This window comes from Cryptomeria japonica, chromosome 2, assembly GCF_030272615.1.
Source record: "Cryptomeria japonica chromosome 2, Sugi_1.0, whole genome shotgun sequence".
In the NCBI taxonomy this organism is placed as follows: domain Eukaryota; kingdom Viridiplantae; phylum Streptophyta; class Pinopsida; order Cupressales; family Cupressaceae; genus Cryptomeria; species Cryptomeria japonica.
Window position 1 is genome coordinate 522753166 of NC_081406.1, and position 14154 is coordinate 522767319.

General features: G+C 39.7%; 1 protein-coding gene across 1 annotated transcript in view; it reads left to right on the forward strand.

Moving 5' to 3' along the window:
- Positions 1 to 14154, forward strand: part of LOC131035250 (uncharacterized) — a 367961-nt gene that overhangs the window by 146981 nt on the left and 206826 nt on the right. The window contains exons 8-10 of the mRNA XM_057966917.2: positions 3317 to 3373; positions 3459 to 3520; positions 3620 to 3674. Of these exons, the coding sequence (XP_057822900.2) occupies positions 3317 to 3373; positions 3459 to 3520; positions 3620 to 3674 (174 nt within the window). The remainder of the gene's footprint in view (positions 1 to 3316; positions 3374 to 3458; positions 3521 to 3619; positions 3675 to 14154) is intronic.

Here is a 14154-nt window from a genome sequence, read left to right on the forward strand (position 1 = left end):
ACAAAAACAAATTGTCAAGGAATCAAGTGGAACACACCTAGGAAAGGAAACAAGTGGTTCGCATGACAAGGTGCATTTTTTTGTGGCTGCAGCCAGGTAAAATTCCTCTAGGTGGACTTTTTAAGTGGCTAAACCCTTGATGAATTCTACAAGCTTTGAAAGGTGTTCAAAAATACAAATCTGGGTGCACTTTTGTGATGGTTTCTATTGAAGTGTAATTCCAAGTGCACATTTTCCATGGTTACTTGTGTTTAGCATGACACACATTCATATCATGTGCCTAAGTTAAGTTTTATATAGGTGACTCTTACATTCAGTCAGCTGAAAGCAAAAAATGAGTTAAAACAATGCAAGGGCTAGTTTTAAATGGAAATAAGGTTGCTGTTCATCATTCAGATTCAAATTTTATGAGTCTTGGTCTGATTTCAATATTGAGGGTTATGGGGATTCCACAAGGCTGTCCGTTTTTATGGTTTTGTTTCAGCAGATTTGTGTTAGAGTTTGATTGTGCTTTCATTATTGAAATGGTGAGTAAACAGGTTTCTGTTAAATTTAAACCGTGACTACAACAATAACAAATATAGAGACATATTTTTTTAAAATATAGGTATGCTAGTAATAAATTACTAAAAAAGGATTGAGACCTGGAGCAATGAAGAAAGTGGCAGATGATTGCTTTGCTGCGTGCGGCAGGGTTTTGTAACCCTGTCCATGCACTCCTCTGTGCTTGGTCGATAGTGCATGCAGGGTGGGGGTATTTGTGGGGTTCAATCTGCAAGTTGGGAGTGTAGGGGCCATGGGAAGCCATATAGCAGATTTTTTGTGAAGGTTTCTGGATTGTTGTTGGTTGGAGGTGGTACTTGGAGAGAGTTTCAGTTCTGTTTCTTTTATTGTGGTGGTGATGGCCTCTGCAGGAGGCGTGAGTGGATCTCTAAAGGCTTCTTTTCGAGAAGCAGTTTTAGGAATGGAACAGTCTTCTTTGCTGCATGCAGGTGCAGTTTTTTTTTTGCATGAGGCTTTGCATGGTGGGTCTCCTCGGTTTGGAGGACCTCAACTTCTAAAGGTTAATGGGTGTCTAGAACGCTCACAAGCAAGATCTATTTTAGTAATCCAGCCTGACTCAGTTGCAGATGATGTTTCCTATTTGGAAAACCATGTCCCAATTTGTAAATTTATGGGCATTCGGTTCTCTCTCCCGGCATTGAAATCTTGAGCTCGGTAGACATGGAATCTAGAGGGAGACATGGAAGTGATGGGGGCAGCGAATAAATTTTTTATGGTGGTGTTCTCTTGCATGGCGGATCGGAACTAAGCCGAGGGCCATTTTTTAATAATCAGGTTGGGTTATTCATCAAATTGTGGCATACTGGATTTAATCCTTTAGAGGAACTGCCTTCAAGGATGCCTGTTTGGGTTCGTCTCCCTTAGCTCCCACTGGAGTTTTGGAGGAAAGATATTTTGCATATGATAGCCTTGTTGCTTGGCAAGCGGATAGGACCTTCTCAACAAATGATGGACAAAAAGTTAATTACTTATGCCCGTGTTTGTGTTGAAATAGACTTAAATGTTCCTTTGCCAGATTCTATGGGAATTCGGCTGGGCTCTACCACCTAGATTCAACAGTTGGATTATGAAGCTTTCCCATTTAGATGTTAGTTATGTCATGAGTATGGATATCAACAAAGGAAATGTCCAAAATTTAACTTTGTTGGGGCTTCATCCAAAGTGTTTCCTTGTCAACCCGCAGAAGCTGATAAAGGGAAAGTCCCTTTGGTGGATGGGGATGTTGATTAGGAGGGTTTTGTTCTAGTGAAGCCTCACAACAAGGGAAGAGTCCAAAAGCACACTTTAAAAGATAGACAAACTGTGGGGTTTTTTAATTGTTTTGAAGCATTGGAGGTAGTAGAACAGATGGAGAAGTTGACCAATGGAATGAATTATGTTGAAGATTTATTGGAGGAGGTTCATGAAGCTCCTAGGGAAGTAGCCCTCCAAGATAATTCTCATCATGTTCTACTTATTTCTCAGATGGAAACTAATCAAGCTCAGTTGCTACTGGCGATTTGGAGAAAGTAGAGAATGCAGAGTTGAGAGTTGAATTGGCCTTGGTTTGTCTTAATCCCGTGTCGCAGATGGGTGATTTGCCTTTTTATTGAATCTGATCAGCAGCTTTTGTTGGCAGATTTTTACTAGATTTAATCTGGTGAACTTCCTTTCATTCATTGGCATGCCCTTGTCATTATGTAACAACACTTTCAAACTTAAGTCTGAATTTCTCTAATAGGTGCACACTTCTACTTGCCACATGTGCCTCTATATGGGGTTTTGCAAATTTCATATTTCCACATTGCATAGCCCTTATACAAGTGCACTCTTCTGCTTTACACATATGCCAACAGACTATAAAACAGACTTTTGAACTTGCACTTTTGTTTTGCTCCATATAGGGGCACACTTGAATGTGCAATATTTTAGACAGGTGCAACTTGACCTTATGCCTTCTGAAATTGTTTTGGCATTTTTTTTTGTCACAATGATTGTGCAATCTCTTAGAGAGGTGCACACTTGACCCTTTTCCTTATGAAATTTCTTTGAATTTTTTTTTTCCTCTATTGTGACAAATACCTTCAAAAGACTTGTTCCATACCTAATCCCACAAATACACAACAAAGATGGAAACAACTTGTCCTCAAGAAAGTGATGGATTTGTTGTTTTTAAATTGACACATGAAATTTTGTATGGGTACAATAGTGAACATGGCTACAACCCAAAAAAGGAATGTAATAACATTAGGAGGTTTTCTCTTGATCACCATCCTTTTCTGCAATTTACCATAGGATCCTTATAATCTCAGTCAGGCCAAAAGGTAGCTTACTCAGTTTTTTCTTGAACCCAAGTTTGTTATGTACCATATGAAAGTTTTCATAGAATAGTGCATTGTTCATTTTATTGGTCAATGTGCTTGGGCTGAAACATAGTGGTTGCTTGTGTTATGGATCTGGCCACAATAAATGGAACCCCTACTTCATTTGGCTAAAAGAGTTTCAGAAGATTTTGTTTTTTGACAACAAATAGTCTCAACTCTCAATGCTAATGGAGAATTAGGGAAAATATATATTGTAGGATAACAAAACAGTTGAAATTGTGCTAGATTAATTACATTTTCTACATAATGTGTATAGTTTCGGAGGAAGATGACAATCACTAGATGCATGAATATATCCCTGAATAAAATACTACTGAATTATTTGTACTTGTGGTTCCAGTATAATATTTTCATGGATATCATTGTTTACCTGTATTTGGTTTGTGCAGCCAATTGGAGCTCTTAATCCTGAACGGCTCGCTATATTTAAGGATCGATATATGCAGGTATGCAAAACTAAAAACTGAATGGAATTAATCTTTTTCTTTTTAAATGGTAGTTGACAATCTTTTTAATAATTTTTTTATACAGATTATTGAGGGTGGTGGCTCTGATCCACCTTTCCTGTATGGTACTCATTATTCCACACCTGGGTGAGCACTTTGAAGTTTGAACTTCTCTTGTTACCTCTTCATGATTATTTTACTAAGTATCAATAATCAAATATCAAGTGATTAAATACTTCGATTCAGGTATGTCCTGTATTGGCTTGTTCGTGCAGCACCTGCTCACATGCTCCGTTTGCAGGTTCCATCCAACCTTGTAAAGTTCCCATAATGTTTTTCAAATGCTGAATACTGTCAAAGACATGTTTTAACCTTTGAGGGGATAATCGATCCAAATGATAGGAAATATGCTATAAGAAACATATTGATTTATTGATGCAGTGTTTTGTTGATAAATAAAAATGAAATTCTTTTAAAAGTTGAGAAAATATGTGAATAAATTGCAGAAGCAATTCTGCTGAAATTGGCCCTTGAAAAATAATTTGAAAGATATAAGGACCATTCTGTTTACGAGATACAATGTTGATAACATACTAGAAGTGCTTGCTATGTTTGTACTTACAGAGCTTCTGTTGGTATGTCGAAGAGATTTGATTTGGTCTTTTCACAGTCTTAGTAAGACTGATCAGAAGTTACAACCAAAGTTAAACAGTCTAATACAAGAGTTGATGCTGTATATGCAGTTAACTATAGGATACAATATATATATCCATGTTGGACATGTAAAATATTGAAAGCTGGGTAAGGATGCTTCACTGCATATTAATAACAGTTATCTGCACTACATATTAATAATGGTATGCTAGTTTGTCATTCTGCCTGGGAACAAACGTCCAGATGATTCTCAAGCAGTTTCTGATGCTAGTTCACTGCAGCCTCTAGCATGTGTCTATGGTGCTAGGACTCTAGAGTATGCTGACAGTGGCAATATTGCTGAATGAAGACATTAATTGAGTGAGAATCATCACCCCGATTTGTATGCAAGGCTTTGTTGATGTCGGAGGAAACTAGTATACTTCAAGATTGCTTGGTTTTCTCATATTCCGCTTTTTTATCGAATTACATAGCTTCTTGCTTTCGTCAACTGAGCTAATTTAAGTGATGTCTACATGGATTTTTCTTAGCTTTTCATGGATTTTGGAGAAGTTGTGCTGGTATTGTCCTTGGGAGAGTTGTTCCATTTTCTCCTTAAGCATGATTGCATTAAATGGTCATACATCATCCTAGCTTCCTAGAAGACATTTCTTTTTTGTCAAGTTGGATGCATAAGCCTTTCTTTTGAGGATATCTTTAGGCTTATTTTCTTCATAGACTAATTAGTACCTTGGGGTGATTCTGCATATGGGTATGAGAGCTATCCCACTGGGTACACTATTCTTTGGAAAGGGTTGCATGCCTTGATCTCGCTGGACATTGACGATGTTGGTATTCTAAGGCTTGTTTACTGATGCAGTCGATTGGCTTTCCTAGTAATCTGCTTATTCTATTCACATACCTGTTGACATTTCTAAAGTCGCATCGCTGCAAACTCCATCCAGCCAACGCAGAATAGAATGTACTCGCTGAGTATCCTATCCTCTCTTGAGATAAGGAAATCCCTAATTCTGGTTTTGTTGATCAAAGGGGACGACCTCAAGGTTTTGGTTGTCAGGTCTTGACTGCGGGATTACTTAGTGATTGATGTGATTTGTTGGGAGCACAAGGGGTCTTACGTTTTGCAACAAGGTGGTCTGTTGTGATTCTCAGACTACGAAATAAAATAAAAAAGGGAAGGGTTTAGGAAGCCTAAGGACAAGGATGATAACAACTGATGCAACGGGTAGACAAATTTCGATAAACCAGTTCTTGTTTCGCCAGAGATACCCTCACAACTAGACAAAAATGGTGCAAGCTCCAAGGGATGAAGGATTTTTAGACTGGAGACACTCGTTTTAGGCACCCAATTCTGGCACAGCCTAAGATGAACACCTGCAGTTGAACTAAGCACATTTTGGGTTCAGACTAACCATGCACGGTGACCTACAATCAGTAGACCCCCAATGGTATGAACCAGAAATGCATCAAATACCCCTCCACACTTCACCATTAAAATCCCTGCACTCTAAAATTAACCAGCTGAAGGAAACCATGCAAACAGACTAAAACAAAGACAACAAACACCATATTTCAATGTTCATATATTTGCTTCAGCTGCCATTACAACAATATCTGTAACATCTCTATGCTATGCCTAAAATCTAACCTATTGTAACTCTAAAATCCAACTAAAAAATTCTAACTACAAAATTTTCTCTAACTGTCTAACTATCTAACCATCTAACCCTTTACAAAAGAAAGGCCTCTGCCTTTTATAGTTTTTACAATATTGAATCAGAGGCTAGGATTGACTGCATCCAAGGGCTGCAACCTGCCATCCAAAAGCTGGCAGCCTTAACCCATGCCCATTAAACTCTTAGTCATCTATCCAACTACTATCCCAACTACCTGCCACTATTTGGATTCAATTTGAGTCTATCCAGTAGTTGGACATAACTGTCCACAAAAATATCCTGCGCGGGACCCACAAGCAATTTTACAATAAAACAGTTTCAGTTTACAGAAACTGAACTTCTGGAGTTAAATCCAGCTGTGTACTTTTCCTGAGAATGCATGATTGTTGCATTCAGAGTGTTCTTCGGTCTTTGGTGGTGAACTTTAAATTGTTGCCTGGGTGGCATGCTTCCCAATGCTTCATCGCTTTGATCCTGCGCTGCACCTTTTCTCCTCTAGCTTCCAGCACTAGGCCTTGGTTGCGATCCTTCTTCGATTTGCATTTTTAGGCCTTCGCCTGGTTCTCCGTGATGGTGTCCTGCGACCTGCAAACCATTAATCCCATTTTAATAAATTAATTTGAAAAATTAAAATTAATTTAACAAACATTGAATTTAACGCCTGGAGGGTGATTTGAAAATTTCCCAAGTTTTAACGCCTTTACTTCTTTCACGAATTTGGTTGTTCCTGGCAATTTCAGGCAAGAGGGGCGTTCAAAAAGTTTTTAAAAAAAAGTTCATACTTAGACGTTTTCGAAATTCGGCCTAAATGGCACTTCCGCAAACTTTAAGTTAACGCCTTACTATTTTATTTTCACATTTTCGGGGGGGTTTGAGAGCAATTGCAAGGTTTTTAAAACTTTAACTTTTTTGCCCCTTTATGGCGAATTTCGGGATTTTGGGCACTTTTGAAAGGTTTAAAAACTTTGACATTTTCGCCCCTTTATGGCGAATTACGGGATTTTGGGCATTTTTGAAAGGTTTAAAAACTTTGACATTTTCACCCGTTTATGGCGAATTTTGGGATTTTGGGCACTTTTGCAAACTTCGGAGATTTTAGCCACTTTGCAAACTTCGGAGATTTTAGCCACTTTGCAAACTTCATAAACATTTCGCACTTTTAGAGCCTTTTGCAAAGTTTTGACATTTTGACAATCTTTTCTCCTTAGCGAATTTCGGGATTTTCAGACTTTTTGCAAGGTTTTAAAACTTTAACATTTTGCCTCCTTTCAATCTCCCTTTGGTGAAAATCGGCATTTTGGGTCCTTCTGCGACCTTTAGATGCTTCATCATATTTGGGCAATTTTGAAAGCTTTTGCCATTTCTCACCTAACTTAGGCGATTTTACAAGTCAAAAAAAAAAAGAACACTTTGAAGCTTCAGACTTAGCGTTTTACCAACTTAAACGATCTTTTGAAATTTTAATGCCCGAACGTTAAACTCACCCTGCGGATTCCCAGGCTTACGCTCAAAAAAGATGCGAGACACCCTGTGCAGAACTCAACAGGGCGAAGGCGAAAAGACCAAAAAGAGGGGGACCCTGTCGGCGACAAGGAGCGTGTGCAATGCACAACAATACCTTATTGGAAAACCGTAGTCAACTTCTTCCTGCAAAGAACGTGATTAATAAAGTTGTGATGCAGGACACTTATCATCATATATTATGTCACTTGGACCTCTCCATAAGCTCTAGATGCCAAGGTGGCTTATTACTCCAAGCTTTTCCTTCATATTTGAAATGGCATCTCTATCTAACTTGGACTATTTTCAAAAACATGTTTTACATGAGTTTGGAACTCCTCTTGGTCAGTGTAGGGCATGTGCCCATTAGCTGCAAATCAAATTGGACCACCATATTCCTGATGGGGGTAGGATCTCCAATCTTTGTTCACTTCATGAGATGGAGAGAAACATCTTATTTTCAAATGTCTTACTTTGATATTCAAGGTAGGTAACATTATTTATATATACTCAAGAGGTTACTTAGTTGATTTGCATAATCTTGATCAAAGGTTTTTGATCTTCATCCTTTAGGAGTCTATGGCAATTAGGCATAAGATATTACTATGTTACCCATTTGATTACTAGTTTTAGTCTTATTTCTAGTGTTTGGGGCATAGTTACAAGACTTAGACTTGGCCTGCTGATTTTTGATTTGGACTGAGAGACTCAACTCTCAGACTTGACAAATTGATTAGACTATGAAATGTAGAGATTTTTTAGAATTGAAAACTTTTACAAATCAATGATAACAAGAGGGGACGTAGGAACTAGGTGAGAGAAGAATGCTAGGAAATAGGAAGAAGCAAAAGATATGTGCAATGCAATAAGATGCTATTCCAATCATAGAGAGGATGTACAATAAGATTACAAGGGCTTGAGGGAGACTCAATTATGGGCAAGATATGAGCATACATAGGAAATGTCCAAACTAAGAGTTCTAATTAACAACTATTATTGAGTGATTGACTCACCAAGTGAGGATTTCAAACAAACAAGTAACTCTCTAAAGATAGTGAGTTGTCTTTAACAATATGCCACATCTCAAAGAGATGACATCTACACAAGTAGAGACTACCCAAGCAAGCCTATCTTTTGTGTATACTAAAATTAGAACAATAAAGTAAATGCATAGTAAATAATGCAGAGCACTCCCCATAAGCATATCTTAGGTGAGTAAAGATAGATATGATGATCATGATGGGTCTTGACAATTAGATGCCCATGTACAAAATGTTCACCTCCAGAAAACAGAGAGTGAAAAAACTTCCTCATACAAGAAGAAAAGAATCTCTCAAAGAGAGGAAAGATGAGGAGGACTAAGAAATATCTCCAAAGAAGGAATAGCCATCCCTAAAAGATTAGGAATATGAATGTGAATGCCCCCACAAAAACAACACAAGAAGTTGTAGAAACATTTACCAAAGCTGTAGAAAAACTATCATGTTGAGGAGATCTCTAGTGAAGTTACGCTCATGTAGGAGAGTGGAGCTACAAATTCGTATTTAGGATAAAAAGTCCAGCATAAGGATTGGAAATTTGTGAATATACATGAGAGAACGCTACTTGAATAATGCACTTGTGATGAATGCAAAATAATGTATTACTCAAATGTAACAGTTTGGTAATGTGGTCAAAGATGTAGATGGCACTCCAAAAAGGTGTCAACAAGGTGCTCATAAACATTGATCAACTAAAGAAGATGACTTCCATTGATAAGTATATTGAAGAGGGCTAGTTTCCATACACAAGTATCCAAGAGTGTTTATATAGTACAAGTTCCATCTTAAGAGCATGCATGGGTTGCTATTTGTGTAGTTATATGGGAAATTAGCCAAAGCATGTTGTAGAGAAACACCCCACATATTGCTAACTAGGTATGGCAGCTTAGCTAAAATGTGTAACAAAAATGTAACATGGTGATGGAGAACTACATTGGAATCCTTTGTGAGAATGCCCAATATGTAGTACCTGCAATAGAGAAAATTTTGTGCAAAAACAAGGCACACATGTATCAAGGTAGAGTAGGGTATGATAAAAACACAGTGAACTCCTATCGGGATTTATATAGTATTGTGAATACAATGAGCCCGATAATGATGTGAATAAGCCTCAAAAGCAAATATAGTTGCTGCACTTTATTTTAGTTTGTTTACAAACCTTATGGCCGATTTAGTAGAGTTTTACAATGCCCAAAGTAGGACTAGAATGCTGAAAGTACACCTTAGAATTGTAACAACTATAAGACACCATTCGCTCACCAATGCCATAGCTTGTGAAACAATAGTTAGGCTGGAAAAAGGTCTGCTTGAAAAAATGACATTATATGGCCAAGAAAAGACCCTTCAAAGTTAGGTATCAAAAAGCAAACGACCTGTCTTTGGGACTTTCACTTCCAAGGTAAGAGAATGGAGATGGTATCATGAAACCAACATGCCACCATCAAATTCACCCAATGTAATGTCCCCTTTTCCGCTCTAGTTTTTTTTGGGGACTTTTGGCTAGTCCCGAGACTCGTTGGTCAATCAAAGGCAAAATTAGGGTTTCCTATTTTCTAGGACGATGTTCTGTCAATTTTGGTGGCTTGCGTGTTGGAGTTTTATAGTTTTGATTCTGGATTCCTTTTGGGTTTTTTGAAAGCTTCACAATGATGGTACATGCGTTGCAATTGTGAGAGTTGAGAAACACAACACCACAGGAGCCTAAAGATCTTCTACAAGCTAAAACATCTGTTACAAGGAGAAGTAAGGAAGCAAAATAACTGAAAATCAAAGAACACAGAAAATATGCTCAAAAGATGAGAGCTCAATATTCACCAAAAAGTGTAATGAGATAATAATACAAAGAAAAGAAAATTAACCTCTAATAGGTCAAGAAACCCTAAAAGGGAAAACCCTAGGCTTGCACATAATAATTAATAAAAGAATTAATTATTATGCACCTAATGTTAGCTTAAGTGTAAAAAGATAATAGGGATCTTAAAGAATTAAACAAATGTTGTTTAATTAATCAAGTAAAGACCCAATTACTCTAACACCCCCCCTTAAGCTAGACTTTGGGAGAAGCTAAAACCTAGAATAGCTACTGAAAGCAGGAAAGATGGGCCCCGACAATAAGGCCTGATCAGGTACCCAAATACAATGAAATCTCTATGAAACGGAGACTAAAACCCAGTGGGAAAAAACTCCTCTCCAAAAAGAGATAAAAGAACATGCTGAAAGAAAAAGAAGGAAGGAAGGCCTCAGAAAGACCCCCCATGGACAACTTCCTTCACCCCAAGCATAGAGCGCAATTGAAGATAGCGCGGCGATGCAAAAGGTTTCGTGAAGATGTCTACAACCTGCTCGGAAGTGGGAATGTACTCCAGAATGAGAACACCATCCTGAATCAATTGGTGGATGAAATGCATGTGAAGCTCAATGTGCTTCGTCTGTTGATGCTCTATCGGGTTGCCGGAAATATGAATAGCACTCTGATTGTCACACCAAAGAACAGTGGGACTATCAGGAGGAAAACCAAAAGTCATCAACTGTCGAAGCCATAAGATCTCCCGACTGGTGAGGACAGCAGCTCGGTACTCAGCCTCTGTAGATGATAATGCATGAGCAGTCTGCTTCTTGCAAGACCATGTGATAGGGCCAGAGCCAAGACAGAAAACAAAGTCAGAAGTAGACTTTCGATCAGTGACATCACCAGCCCAATTTGAGTTAGTGTAGCCAACAATGTGAGGGTCCCTTGATGTATATTGAATACCATTAGAACTAGAGCCCCGAATGTATTGTAGAATACGTTTGGTAGCTTCCCATTGACTCTCATGAGGATCATGGGAGAATCGAGAGACAAGGCCAACCGTAAAGGAAATATCAGGACGAGTGTGAGTCAGGTACAACAAACTGCCAACCAACTGCCTATAAAGTGTAGAATCTACTGAAGGAGTGGGACAAGCAGTAATCAAAACAATCCTTGACTGAAAACGAGTGGGAGTAGGCTTGCAATCAAGCATGCCAAAGTGCTGAAGCATGCCAAGAGCATACTTTTGCTGGTAAATGTAGATCCCATCAGAAGACTAAATCACCTGAAGACCAAGGAAATAGTGTAGAAGACCGAGATCTGTCATCTCAAACTGGTCCATCAAGGCTCGTTGAATATGCTGAATTAGAGAGGATGAGCTACCTGTGACGAGGAGATCATAAACATATAGCACAAGAATCAGGATGTCACCCTCAAGAAGCTGAATATACACAGTGTGATCAGAATGATTGCGGGTGAAACCAGTGTAGAGCAAGAAAGAATCCATCTTCTCATACCAAGCCTGAGGGGCCTGTTTGAGACCATACAATGAATGCCGAAGTTTGCAAACCAAAGAACTGTCCTGCACAAATCCCTGAGGCTGTTCCATGTAGATTTCCTCCTGTAGGTCCCCATGCAAGAAGGCACTCTTCACATCCATCTGAAAAACAGGCCATCCTCGAGAAGCTGCAAGAGATAGTACAAAGCGAATGGAGTTCATCTTGGCGATGGGCAAATGTCTCAGAGTAATCAATACCCTCAACCTGTGAAAAACCCTTCGCAACAAGACGTGCTTTGTACTTACAATGGAACCATCAACAACATACTTAGTGCGATACAACCAGCGGCACCTAACCATCTTTCTGCCCTTAGGAAGAGGACAAAGATCCCAAGTATGATTCCTGATCAAAGAAGAATACTCCTCCTCCATAGCACAATCCCACTCAGGGTGACTTGTAGCCTCTGAAAACTTCTAAGGATCATCTGAAATAGCATGACTCAAAAGACTAGAACCCACAGTATGAGAATGGGTGTGATGAGTATCTGAAGGATCATCGGCCATAGGACCTGCCGCCTCAATAGTAAGGCGAGCCCACTTGGGCATCTGAGGTGGAGCAGGTGGAGGTGGGGATGGTGGATCATCAACACCATCATCAGAATCATCCTCAAAAAGATCCTGAAGAGATGTAGTGGAAGGAGTAGGCAGAGGAGTAGACACTGGAGTTGGGGTATCCACTGTGGGAAGGTGCTCATCAAACTAAACATCCCGTCAAAACAGGACCTCTCTGGAATCAAGATCAAACAACCTGTATGTCTTAACATCCTCACATTAGCCAACAAAAATGAGTGGTCGGCTCTTCCGCTCCATGGCTTTCCTATGAGCATCAGGAATAAAAGCCCATGCCTCACTGCCAAACACTCGGAAAAAGGAAACATCAGGCTTGTCATGAGACCAAGCCTCCTTAGGAGTCATATGTCGAATAGCCTTGTGAGGCATCCGATTCTGAATATAGTTGGCACAATTGACTGCCTCAGCCCAAAAAGACGAATCCATGGACCTGGACTGAATCATACAATTCGCCATCTCTCGTAAAGTTCTGTTCTTGCGTTCAACAACACCATTCTGCTGAGGGGTGTAGGGAACAGTAAACTGATTCTGCAAACCATGCTTAGTGCAAAAATCTCTGAAAGCCTGATTCACATACTCCCCCCCATTATCTGTGCGTATCTGCCAAATAGAGCAACCAGACTGCTTCTCTACAAATGTCTTGAAGATTCGAAATGAATCAAAGATATTAGACTTGTACTTGAGAAAGTACACCCATGTGCGTTTGGAGAAGTCATCAATAAAAGTGAGTACATACTTGGTCCCCAAAAAAGGAGTGGGAAGTGACATGAGATCACTGTGAATCAACTCCAAGGGTGCCAAAGCATGAGAGGCTCTTCCCTTAGGAAATGGATCTTTGTGATGCTTGCCAAGCACACAACCACGACAAACACCATCAGTGTAGGAAATCTGTGGGAGCCCAAGAACAAGTGCCTGTGTACTCATATGTTGAAGATATCTGTAACTGACATGGCCCAAGCGCTCATGCCAAAGCTTACTCACGGAATTTGCATGTGCTATAAGAGAGGAACCTGCACCCTCAGAAGGCTCAAATCCATCAAATCTATACAAACGAGATCTAGTATCAACACTCCCGGTAGCAACAACTAAATTAGAGTCATGGAGGTCTCGAATAACCACATCATGTGGTGAGAACTCAACTGTCTTACAAGAGCCAGAGTGGCAAATCTGATAAATGGACAGGAGGTTCGTTGAGATTTCAGGGACAACCAGAACATCCTGCAGAGTAACCCCCATCCAATGAGACAAAACCTGAACCCAAGACTAAAAGCTGAACAGAGTCACCCACTGCAATCTGTTAAGTACCGCAAGAGGCAAGAGAAGTAACCAACTGCTGAGTGTGAGTCATATGGTGAGAAGCACCAAAATCTAGTATCCATGTGGACCCATAGGTTGAAGCTCGAGCAGTGAGAGCATGACCTTTCCCTGTGGAAGGAGAAGACGCTTGAGGTGAGGAGATGTGATGCTGCTGCATGGCTTCCTGTAAAGCCTCTAATCATTTCCAACACCTGGAAACTGGATGTCCTTCCTTGCCACAAAAACTGCAAGTGTCTCCTGATTTCTTCTTATTCTTGGAGGAAGACTCACCAGATTGTGAAGATTTCCTTTGTTTTGGAGGAAATGGAGGTTTAGAATCAGACTTAGGAGGTGGCTTGGAGGAAGACTCACTGCCTGCAGAATTCTTCTTGGGCTTTGGTTTCTGCTTTTGCTTCTCCTTAGAGGACTAAGCAACCAATGCTTTGTTCTTGGAGCCTAAGAGCTTATCCAGCTAAGAAAGATGAGACTGCTCATGAGACAAACGCTCACAAAAGACATCAGAAGGTAGGCATGTTGAAACGAGCACCCAAACCATCCATGGTGGAGTAGAAAGCAGAGGCAAAAACTGAAAATGACCTTGAAGCTTCGAAAGAATCAAGTGAATACACTCTGTGTTTGTCTTGATCTTGCCATATCCCTGAAGAACAGATCTGGTAGTCTTGAACTTGTTCAAAAAA